The 12,766-nt window shown below is 41.9% G+C and overlaps 1 protein-coding gene across 4 annotated transcripts in view; it reads left to right on the top strand.

Moving 5' to 3' along the window:
• LOC122802493 overlaps window positions 1-12,766 on the top strand; it is a 230,403-nt gene that overhangs the window by 140,199 nt on the left and 77,438 nt on the right. For 3 of the 4 annotated variants that reach the window (XM_044072142.1, XM_044072143.1, XM_044072144.1), the window contains 2 exons: window positions 1,404-1,541; window positions 7,986-8,075. In XM_044072142.1, the coding sequence (XP_043928077.1) occupies window positions 1,404-1,541; window positions 7,986-8,075 (228 nt within the window). The remainder of the gene's footprint in view (window positions 1-1,403; window positions 1,542-7,985; window positions 8,076-12,766) is intronic. The other variant, XM_044072145.1, reaches the window with a different exon arrangement.

Genomic DNA, 12,766 nt, shown 5'->3' with positions numbered 1-12,766 from the left:
GCTTTATCTAGTAGGTCCTGCAACTGCTATTTGAATGCACTCCTTTTCTCACTATCACAACCCTGCTTGGGGCACAGGCTGAGATTATGAATACTGCCCTGTCATTACACTGGAGCCTGATTGCCATGAGTCTGTCATTAATTCTGATGATATCCCTCACTGCCATCTGAAGTCTCTCTCTCACCAAAATTCCTACACCATATCCCCCACGTGAGTAGTAGAGTCTGGATCCCAAGCCAAGTGGCTTTGCTGCACTGCCCCTTCCATCTTGTCTCTTGGACACACAGGATATCCAGCCTCCTCTGTATCATCATGTCATCCACTTCCAAGATGTGTCCGGTCAGTGAACCTATATTAAGCATAGCAATTCTCAGTTCATCTTTGGCAAGTTGGTTGGTCAATAGGGGCACATATACCCCTCCTCCTGTTAGCAAGGGTCACTAGCGTGGGTCAGAGTAGGCCAGGTCCTCAACCTACTTATCACCAGTAACTACCCATGTCCATTTTTGGTGACATTAGTCAACATGACCGAATCACCTAGAGCCATATTTTACACCATCAAGTGGCTAGCCCTGCTACGGCGTGCAGTTTGTGATCCATGTGCTCCTATCTTGAGGATACTGCACGCCAGAGTAGATGCCCAAAGCGGTTGGTCTGTACAACTTTTCCCCCTATAGGCACCATGTAGAGTCTGTGCTGCTGCCCATAGCTCCATTCATTGGTGAGTTTGAGTTGGAAACACTCAGCATGTTTTTCGGACATGGGTGAAACCGCACGGAGACACAGGGAGAACATGCAAACTCTAAACAAGCATTGGTCGGAGGTCAGGATCAAACCTTGTACCTTGTGCATGGGAGGCAAATACCTTAACCATTAAGCCATTTGGTTTCTCTATTTACATTTCTTTATGTACATTTACTTACACAACTGTAATTTATGTGTTTTACTGGGTAGCTACAGACTTCTGTCTCCATTAGGAAGTTTATGAAGCTATTAGGACACGTGTCAGCCAACACAGTGATGGCACATTATGTCAGGATGTGCATTATAAGATTTCAGCATTACTTATAATCCATGAGATAGGGAATAGAGTTGTTGTACCACCATTTTTGATTGACAACATCTCGCATTGTGGGGCTACTCTGGTTGATGAGGACTACAAGGCAAAATCCAAATAAATTTCTCATTTTAAACCATAGGTTATAATTTTACTGACAGAAAGTAAGAGGTTGGTTTGTTATTAGATGCTTTTCTGAAAACCATGAAAAAAATATCTAAAACAAAGTATAGTCCATTGAGAGAAATTAACATTTAAAATGTTTTGTTGAATTTTTTTTTATGTTGAAAAGTCTCTTTTAATTGGCACCAGTTTTAAATCAATAACAGTGGTCTCTGGGTTTCAGTTTTTTAACTGTGTCAGCTATCTGATTGGTGGACAAGTCTTCACACTTCAGGACATTGAAAATGGTGTCCTCCGAGGAAACAAGAAAGGTGTTGCACAACTGACCAGGCCTTTCTCCAAAGGTGATCCACGCATTCAGGTATTTAGTTACTTAGGAATATATTTTAATTATATATTTGCTTCTTTGCTAACTATTTTGTTCCAAAGCATTTATTTTTAGCAAGAAATGCCAAGCATTATCTGTGCAGAGGCCGTCGTCTCTGGGCGGGCAGTGCTGTGTGGCACTTCCTCTACAGCACCACATCATGGCGGTCTTTGCAGCTGACTTACCTACATCTGCTCAGCAACCAGGTGTTCAGGTTCTAATTACTTAATAGTAACTGGTCAGAGTTACTGTATATCATAGATTGTATTGCGTACTTTGCATAATGAGATCACTTTGAGAGGCCTTAGTGCAGTGCTTTGGGTAGTTTTGCCTTTCCTTGCTGTTGTGCAGCTGTGAAGTTACTGTATATGAGTTTAAGGTGCTCCCCCATTGAGGTGCGGATACATTTCAGTAAATGTATGTGGGATGTAGTGCTGGAGTTTCCTTTTTTTCATTGTTATCAATTGTCATTTTTTCACAGGAAAGAATGGGCAGCTGCATTGTGTCTCTGCATGCTGTTATAATTCCTGGAAGGTAGATGCATGGATGTAAGTGAAGAAGGCTGAATGACACTTAAAAAAAGTGTGATCTTCTAGTGAACATTGGTGTTGTAAACTACATTTTGGGGAGGTACTGAAATCATGGATGAGATTCATAAAACCTTGTTCTAACCTTCTCCAAGATACCAGGCTGGATTCATGAACCTACCACTATGTGTACACGTTACAGTAGGTATTTTGTATTCAGGATGCACCCCTGCATGGTGCTGCATAGTTCTCCAACATAAGGACATGCAGCTCCATGAAGAGCTGTCCTTGTGGCTGTGTGGAATATTAATGAGGCATTCCAGGTGGAGAGGCATATGCTAATTAGCCAGGTGCTGTTTCCCCCAAACCACTCGCAGGAAGCCATCTATATGACTGAATGATTCAAGAAAGCACTCAGCCATATAGAGCAGCCCACCCCCACCATGTGATGGTAACAAACACAGCCAAAGGACATGTTCAGCCATGAACATGAATGGGACAGGGTTGAAACACCAGACACCAGGACTTACTGTAAAGGTGCCATAATGACACAGTACTCACAGGGGGGTGTGGACCAATGGACAACAGTGAGAATAATATGAAAAAGTACTGTACTGGCAGCACAGTTACTATTGGGATAAGGGGGAAGGGTATACACACCCTACAGTGCTGTATCAGCACCAGATTTATGATGGGGATGAGGGGATACACTAGACACCAGGAAAGAGTGCCCTAAGGCACAAAACAATAAAATGGGGGTGGGGGATAACCAGGGCACAGTCGTAAGTGCCTTAATGCACCAACCACAGTACAGGGATTGTGGGGTGGGACCATGGACACCAGGAATGAATCTATAAATTGCCCAGAGGCACCAACATTGCTACAGGGATGAAGAGGATGGGGGTAGCCCACTATAGAACAGGCCTAATACCCGTAATGACATCAACGTTAGGATTAGGATTAGGGGGGTACACAACTGCACCACCAGTGTTGACTCTTTAAAGTGCTGTAATGGCACCTATATCATAACAAGGATCAGAAGGTAGGGGGGGGGGTTCTCTTATATGTTAAAACAATAAACCTGTTTTGAAAAAAAAAAAGAAAGTAGGGGGGGGGCTACACTAGACCAGCAAACCTGAGTATTGTAAAGTATCATAATGGCACTAAAGTGTTATAGGGATGGAGGAGACCATGGGAGTGTAGGGATGGGTACAAGGACGGTAGAGTGTGCATGTGCGTACATGTATGCACATGCATGTGTGCCTGTGTGCATGCCTGTGTGTGTAAATGAGTTGTTTGCGAGTGACTGATGGAGGAGATTCCACTGCTTTCATGAGCAGCAGGGTACTATCACAATGTGCCGGTCATCCATGATCTGCATGTACTGGTAGTACCATGATTCAGTAAGTATCCAATAAGCCAATAAAGAGATAGAACTTTACCGCCAGTATGTTCTTGAATGTCATTTGAGCACATCACACTGGAAGGGCTTTTCTAGCATGAGACATACAGCTAGGACTGGGGCGTTTAATGATTTCAGCAGGGGATTAGAGTTGTGGGTTGGTATAATGGTTAAGGTGTTTACTTCACAGGCACAAGGTACATGGTTTAATTCTCACCTTTCAAGGGGAATTTGGCTAGGCTTAAAATGGCCCACAAAGGCAGCTAGCCTAGCACTTATCTATGAACCTACTAACTGTGTTGTAAAGGCTGCTTTGCACATTCATAAGTATGTACCAAGCTAGCTGCCCGTGAAGGCCATTTTAAGCCTAGACAATTTCCCTCAAAAGTGAGAATCACACCCTATACATTATGTCTGTGAAGCAACCACCTTAACCATTATACCAAACCCCATAAGTAGAAATTGAAGAGGACTTGCTTACAATAATGCTTTTGGAATTTCACCCAGAGTGTGGTTCAGGAGGTGAGGTGTTGAAACAAAAGTTTTTTTTCATTAATGTTTTCTTTCTTCTTATGATTTAAATATGAAAGGAGACTTCACCCTTTTGCTCCCATTACAAAGAAGGAATCATGTGGAGGAAAGCTCCAGTTAAGGAATTCCCTAATTAAAACTTTGTTTCAAACATTTGTTATGCAAGTTTTGCTTAGCATGTTACAAAAATGTTAGTAGATTACCTGCACAGAGGATATGTTTGCTTACTTATATATTTTCTCCATATACTTCACTGCTTGTTTGACATCATGGAAAGTGCAGTGAAGAATGGCGCCAATAATACAAAAATGCTTAAATGTTTTGGATACTTGTTCAGAAAAAATTAAATTGTTATGGCAATGAGACTAATAAGGACATAATATGTCACTACGTTCAGAATCAAACCCAGTACCTTTCTTTGCATAGCTGTGCCAACCCCAGACTCCTCAGCAAGCCATCTAGTCGATCATAACTGACCAGCTAGTTGATTTGTCACAAAACCACAAATTTAGTGCACTTTGAAAGGGGCGATGTCCCTGAACCCCAATACTGAGGACTCTGTCCTTTATACTTGAATTACTTAAACAGACTAACCACACGGTTATGTAACCAAGAAAAAAAACATAATACTAAACAAAGGGATAATTAGTAGGGCATATACAATATTGTACAATAACTACAAGAATCGTTTAGAGGCGGTTAGAAAAGATTGGAAAGAGAGATTGGAAAAGCAATTTACAAGGGAAGACATAAGTCCAGAAGTTTGGTATCTTTGCTTGGAAGCGTTTGCATAGGTAGTTTTATACCCCAAGCAAATGTCAAAGATTTCTTCTTAGGTTGATGGCAAATGTTGGAGGTGTGATGGAGAAGAAAGAGGTAACTGGTGACATATGTTTTGGAAGTGTAATGAGTTGGCAGATTTAAAAAAAAAAAATCCTTACAGAGCACTCTGGCAGAGATATTAGGTGAGCAAATGGCTTTAAGTAAGGTATCTGTAAAAAAAACAAGGGTGTAACCAGGCATAGTCTTTGTACTCTACAGAGTACATTTTTCTTCTGAGCACAAGTACAAAATTGGGGTTTTATCATGCCATATTATGTCTATAACAATCTAAATTAATGCCTCTAACAACATGCATATAGCTTGTTTGCAGAGAGGATTAAACATTTAAATCAATATTTCTAATAGTTTATTTAATGAACAGTTGCAAATGTTAAGCATATTAAGTGTTGTGGGGGCAACAGCTTGAGTGATGTGCCCACTTTTTAAATGTCTGAGTCGGTGTGGCAGCAGTATGAGTTTGTGAGTACAACATGTCATTTATTGACTATACCCCTGGTAAGAAGCCCTGTGTCTGAAATGAGCCTGATCAGCTGTCAGGTGACCTCCTCTGACTAGTTGAGATTGTAGCCTGTAAGGCATTTATTTATTTATTTTCGACATTTCACAGAAGTAAAGCTTCCAAAAGAGCTGAACAAACGACAGTACATTTACTCCACCATGTCCAAAGACAGGTACATCAAAACCACCTGCTCTTTGAAAGAGCAGGGGGTAAACTTGAAGAGAAAGGAAAAACACCTTTCACAAATTAGGGAAGGGATTAGAATTCTGAGTCCAGTAAACTAGAGTAGATACTATTCATCCTAGAAACCTGCACTGTATTCCTTGCATTTGGGTAACTGGGTTGCCAGTCAGTTCCCATTCAACAAGATTTCCATGGAATGTGCCTGTCTTGAGCAATCTGTATCACAACGGTTGTATTCAAGCAACATGCTCCATCCCGCTTTATTTTGACACTTCAAAGAGGACACATTTATCTAGGAAGTGATTTTGAGATTAGAACTTTATGTAGTCCATTTTATGAGTCAGTCATTTTAATTTCATTATTTTTATACTGTTTTCAAAAGTTAGATATACATTTTACAGAGTAGATCACTGTAGGTCTTCTTTCCCATCCTGTGTGCTTTGTCTAAATAGATAGCTATTTAGCAGCTACAAATTAATGTGATCTTCCTGTAACATATACAACTGTTCATTATTAGAATGATTGCTAGTTCTGATTTGCTAACACGTGCACTACTAACAGATCTATACAAATTAAAACATTTTTTTTGGGGGGGGTCAAGATCCTATCTCAGAGGTCACTTTATGTTGGGAATAGTAAAGTTCCTTATCACAGAAACATTGCTTTGCATTTTTTTAGTACTGGGAAATCAGGCAATTGTCCATTAGGCATACTGCTGTCCCTGTGTGGCATATATATATATATATATATATATATATATATATATATATATATATTTGTGTACATGTGTGTGCATGTGTGTGTGTATGTGTACATGTGTGTGTGTGTGTGTGTACATATATATATATATATATATATATATATATATATATATATATATATATATATATATATATATATAGGTCCACTTCTAAATCTTGAAAGCTCATAATCACAAAATTCAAAATACTGAGTCCAAAATTTTGAAAGTTCAAAATGCTGAAAACTCAAATACTGAATTTCCTCATATCGAAAAAAACTACAGGATGCTAACACTTACTATAATCCACCAGAAGTACATAGAGAAACAAATAAAAGACAAAGCATATTACTTTACTCCAACTATTAGCTGGGGGCAAGCCTCCCTGCACCCCCCACTACTTAAATGTATCAACTCCGAGATCGCACTTTACTACACTAAGAGGAGTTATGTTGTAGTACAGTACATTAAAAGGGAACATGACTACGGTTACAACAGGCAGTCATGAAGCAGGTAATGGTATGTTTGCCATTTTCTTCTGTGGAGTGCGATCTCAGAGTTGATATATTTAAGTAGCAGGGGGTGTGGGGGGCACAGCCCCCACATAGGGAGTATAGGGGGTACAGGGGGGCTTGCCGTCCTGCTTATAGTTGGAGAAGAGTAATATGTTTTGTTATGTAGTTATGCTGGAATATTGTAAGTGTTGGTGTACTCTGTTTTTCCAATATGAAATTCAGTATTTTGAGTTTTCAGTATTTTGATCTTTCAAGATTTTGGTCTCAGTATTTTGAATTTCGAGATTATGAGCTTTCAATATTTAGAAGTGGACCCATATATACATATATATATATATATATATATATAGAGAGAGAGAGAGAGATATTTATATATGTATGTATATATATATATATATATATATATATATATATATATATATATATATATATAATTTTTTTCAGTCACTTTATTTACTGTTGTGACTAGGAAGTGTGTTTGTGAAAGACAGCCATGATAAAATGTGACACTTGTGTAGAAAAGCATTTTAATGTTTCTGAGTGTTGTATTTGCAATTCTTTTTGTATAATTGTTATTAGAACCATATATGGTTCTCATGTCTTTGGTCTCGTGAATTTGATAATGGGAAATATTCATGCGCAAATGAATGCACAATTGTTTCTTCAGTTGAGTTCTGAATAAAAAACAAGACGTAGAACCCATGTTAAAACTCATTCCAGTGTTTGTGCTCCACCTCACCCTTGCTGGACACATGTTAAAACCTGTTTTGTTTTTTCACCAGATTAGCCACTGTTGTAATTTAATATACATACCTAGACATGCATATACAAGTAAATATTGGCTGATCAAAATTAAAACAATTCATTTGTACCCGCAACCTGCTGCACACAAAACTCATGCTGCAAAACACTACACACTCAACTGAATATCTTTTGCAAAAGCTCCAGTGTTCTATGTCTGTTCAACAGGAATTAAATTATATGATTTGGGACGGAAAGTATTACTGTCTGTACTATGACTGTGTTGTCATCTAGTAGACAAATAAAGATGTAAGAATATTAGTCTTCTAAACTGAAGTGACAAATGTCAAGTCAGAATTTGTTTGAAATGTCTGTGTATTGCAAAGTCATAAACCGCAAGCAGTGGTACAGACTTTAAGTCAGAATTAACCTAAGAATATATGCTTATTTCTGCCCAGGTGTCCTTATCTGAAGTGCAACCACTCATTCACTTTGCACTGAACTGTGGAGGAAGAGGTTGTCCTCCAATCAAAACCTACACCCCCAAGGTAGGGCTGCATTTTTGGTGTGTCTCATTCTGCCTTCATCTCATCTGTAGTAACCACTTTTTATATATGCCTCAGGATATTACATAATCTGCTCAATTTTCTTTCCCTTTGTAAATGCTGAACTTAGTAAGCAAGCAGTCAGTCACTACAGGAGAATGGCACACGGTGGAAAGAATTTGTAGAGAATTTTTGCTCAAACAATATTTTAGGGTTGCACCTTTCTAAGGGAGCATGTGTTGAAGTAATCAGTTGGCCTTGCCATTGAAGTGGTCAGTTGGCCTTGCCATTGTTGCTGATGTCAGGGAGCATGTGTTGAAGTGGTCAGTTGGCCTTGCCATTAAAGTGGTCAGTTGGCCTTGCCATTGTTGCTGTCAGGGAGCATGTGTTGAAGTAGTCAGTTGGCCTTGCCATTGAAGTGGTCAGTTGACCTTGCCATTGTTGCTGATGTCAGGGAGCATGTGTTGACGTGGTCAGTTGGCCTTGCCATTGAAGTGGTCAGTTGTCCTTGCCATTGTTGCTGATGTCAGGGAGCATGTGTTGAAGTGGTCAGTTGGCCTTGCCATTGAAGTGGTCAGTTGTCCTTGCCATTGTTGCTGATGCCAGGGAGCATGTGTTGAAGTGGTCAGTTGACCTTGCCATTGTTGCTGTCAGGGAGCATGTGTTAAAGTAGTCAGTTGGCCTTGCCATTGAAGTGGTCATTTGGCCTTGCCATTGTTGCTGATGTCAGGGAGCATGTGTTGAAGTGGTCAGTTGGCCTTGCCATTGAAGTGGTCAGTTGGCCTTGCCATTGTTGCTGATGTCAGGGAGCATGTGTTGAAGTGGTCAGTTTGCCTTGCCATTGAAGTGGTCAGCTGGCCTTGCCATTGTTGCTGTCAGGGAGCATGTGTTGAAGTGGTCAGTTGGCCTTGCCATTGAAGTGGTCAGTTGGCCTTGCCATTGTTGCTGTCAGGGAGCATGTGTTGAAGTGGTCATTTGGCCTTGCCATTGAAGTGGTCAGTTGGCCTTGCCATTGTTGCTGTCAGGGAGCATGTGTTGAAGTGGTCAGTTGGCCTTGCCATTGAAGTGGTCAGTTGGCCTTGCCATCATTGCTGTCAGGGAGCATGTGTTGAAGTGGTCAGTTGGCCTTGCCATTGAAGTGGTCAGTTGGCCTTGCCATTGTTGCTGTCAGGGAGCATGTGCTGAAGTGGTCAGTTGGCCTTGCCATTGAAGTGGTCAGTTGGCCTTGCCATTGTTGCAGTCAGGTAGCATGTGTTGAAGTAGTCAGTTGGCCTTGCCATTGAAGTGGTCAGTTGGCCTTGCCATTGTTGCTGATGTCAGGAAGCATGTGTTGAAGTAGTCAGTTGGCCTTGCCATTGAAGTGGTCAGTTGACCTTGCCATTGTTGCTGTCAGGGAGCATGTGTTGACGTGGTCAGTTGGCCTTGCCATTGAAGTGGTCAGTTGTCCTTGCCATTGTTGCTGTCAGGGAGCATGTGTTGAAGTGGTCAGTTGGCCTTGCCATTGAAGTGGTCAGTTGTCCTTGCCATTGTTGCTGATGCCAGGGAGCATGTGTTGAAGTGGTCAGTTGACCTTGCCATTGTTGCTGTCAGGGAGCATGTGTTAAAGTAGTCAGTTGGCCTTGCCATTGAAGTGGTCATTTGGCCTTGCCATTGTTGCTGTCAGGGAGCATGTGTTGAAGTGGTCAGTTGGCCTTGCCATTGAAGTGGTCAGTTGGCCTTGCCATTGTTGCTGATGTCAGGGAGCATGTGTTGAAGTGGTCAGTTGGCCTTGCCATTGAAGTGGTCAGTTGGCCTTGCCATTGTTGCTGTCAGGGAGCATGTGTTGAAGTGGTCAGTTGGCCTTGCCATTAAAGTGGTCAGTTGGCCTTGCCATTGTTGCTGTCAGGGAGCATGTGTTGAACCTTGCCTTTGAAGTGATCAGTTGGCCTTGCCATTGTTGCTGATGTTAGGGAGCATGTGTTGAACCTTGTCATTGAAGTGGTCAGTTGGCCTTGCTATTGTTGCTGTCAGGGAGCATGTGTTTAAGTGGTCAGTTGGCCTTGCCATTGAAGTGGTCAGTTGGCCTTGCCATCATTGCTGTCAGGGAGCATGTGTTGAAGTGGTCAGTTGGCCTTGCCATTGAAGTGGTCAGTTGGCCTTGCCATTGTTGCTGTCAGGGAGCATGTGCTGAAGTGGTCAGTTGGCCTTGCCATTGAAGTGGTCAGTTGGCCTTGCCATTGTTGCTGATGTCAGGGAGCATGTGCTGAAGTGGTCAGTTGGCCTTGCCATTGAAGTGGTCAGTTGGCCTTGCCATTGTTGCTGTCAGGTAGCATGTGTTGAAGTAGTCAGTTGGCCTTGCCATTGAAGTGGTCAGTTGGCCTTGCCATTGTTGCTGATGTCAGGAAGCATGTGTTGAAGTGGTCAGTTGGCCTTGCCTTTGAAGTGGTCAGTTGGCCTTGCCATTGTTGCTGTCAGGGAGCATGTGTTGAACCTTGCCATTGAAGTGGTAAGTTGGCCTTGCCATTGTTGCTGTCAGGGAGCATGTGTTGAAGTGGTCAGTTGGCCTTGCCATTGAAGTGGTCAGTTGGCCTTGCCTTTGAAGTGGTCAGTTGGCCTTGCCATTGTTGCTGATGTCAGGGAGTATGTGTTGAACCTTGCTATTGAAGTGGTCAGTTGGCCTTGCCATTGTTGCTGTCAGGGAGCATGTGCTGAAGTGGTCAGTTGGCCTTGCCATTGGTCAGTTGGCCTTGCCATTGCTGTCAGGGAGCATGTGCTGAAGTGGTCAGTTGGCCTTGCCATTGAAGTGGTCAGTTGGCCTTGCCATTGTTGCTGTCAGGGAGCATGTGTTGAAGTGGTCAGTTGGCCTTGCCATTGAAGTGGTCAGTTGGCCTTGCCTTTGAAGTGGTCAGTTGGCCTTGCCATTGTTGCTGATGTCAGGGAGCATGTATTGAACCTTGCCATTGAAGTGGTCAGTTGGTCTTGCCATTGTTGCTGATGTCAGGGAGCATGTGTTGAAGTGGTCAGTTGGCCTTGCCATTGAAGTGGTCAGTTGGCCTTGCCATTGTTGCTGATGTCAGGGAGCATGTGTTGAAGTGGTCAGTTGGCCTTGCCATTGTTGCTGATGTCAGGGAGCATGTGTTGAAGTGGTCAGTTGGCCTTGCCATTGAAGTGGCCAGTTGGCCTTGCTGATGTCAGTATTTCCCATAGTGCATAGCAAAGGTAAGCAAAAAGAAAACAATTATCATGCTTTGCTACATAATACGCATGATGTCCGGTAATGCCTTTAGAAATAAATCCTGACTTCAGTATTACAACAACAGATAGAAACCTAGTATTCAGACTGTGGTAACTGAAAAAAAATACTACATGCTGCTTTGTAGGAGTATCTGAATTAATTAACATGAAGAAGTAAGCCAGAACCAGTATGGTTAGTAACTTGTTTGTCTTTTGGCTTTTCCCGGTAAGGGGTCATCACAGCGGAACTCCGGTCCGCTAATAATTGGCAGTAGATTTTTACGAAACGCTGAGGTGCCAGCTCGACGCCCAGCCTTCAACGAAGGCATGCCCATTTACACACGCATGTCTTTCGAACGCTACCCAACCGCGGGGAGGACATGCAGACTCCACACAGAAGGCACTCCCAAGCCCAGCCGAGAATCGAACGGGAGAACCTCTTGCTGTGAGGTAACAATGCTACCACCGAACCACCGCGGCATGACTACTAATGTAATCAAATTCACAGCAGAATGCTTCAGTTCAGCCTATACGAGCTAGGCTAACTATGTAATAGCACCTCTTTTCCTCTGTTATAATTTTACTGCAGGGAGATAATTGGACCAGTAGCATAAAGCTTGGAAATTTGGAATTGCATTCATAGCCCCTAGGTTTGCACTTGCACAGAGCACGTCTATGCCTTTATGCAAATATATTGAGTGCAGGATATTTGTGATGGATATGGCAATGTGAAAGCCTGTGCAAAGAAATGCCCACCTTCAACAACTGCATAATAGCAGAAAAATAATTGTATATTTTTTGGGGAATTAATATATTATTGTACAAAGTCTCCATTGACCTCATTTTTTTTCAGACATTGTGGATAAGCAAGGCAACGTGCAAGCCCGTTTGAACTAATGGTAGGGTAGTTAAGGTAAGCAGCACTCCAGAATGAATATTTTAAAAATGTAAAGGGGTTTATGCATACCTCTCAACCTCCAGATCAGAGAATTAGGGACAAAGGGTCTTAAAATCAGGGATATTCAGGGACACCTCATTAACATAAGATATGTATATTTAAATAAGCGCATTAACGGACACACCCACCATTCATTCAATTACACAAAAACAGGGCACCATTTTAAGCATTTTTTATTAGAGAATTATATAGACTGACACATCAAAATAGAGGATTATTCATATTTTTCATGAAAACTGTATTAGATTAGTCAGACATGTTCAGCTCCCCTCATAAATACTCTTACAAAATGGTGCTTATATGGAAAGGAAGCAATACATGGAATAAGGCAGTACATTCAGACTACTGATTCACCTTCTGCACCTTGGCAGGCAGAGCTAGTTTCTGCAGCTGATGCCATGCTGGAATGTTCTTTATTGTAAGCAGCGGTTGCTTGTCTTGCTGCTTCCAGCATGTCCTTAGGATGTTTGACACAATAACAGTCATTGTCCTCATTCACAGCAGCAGTCATTGTCCTCGTTCA

The sequence above is a fragment of the Protopterus annectens genome, chromosome 5.part0, assembly GCF_019279795.1.
Source record: "Protopterus annectens isolate FY-2018-M chromosome 5.part0, PAN1.0, whole genome shotgun sequence".
Lineage (NCBI taxonomy): Eukaryota > Metazoa > Chordata > Ceratodontiformes > Protopteridae > Protopterus > Protopterus annectens.
The sequence above is the reverse complement of the archived record's forward strand: the minus strand, read 5'-3'. Positions and strand labels throughout refer to the sequence as shown.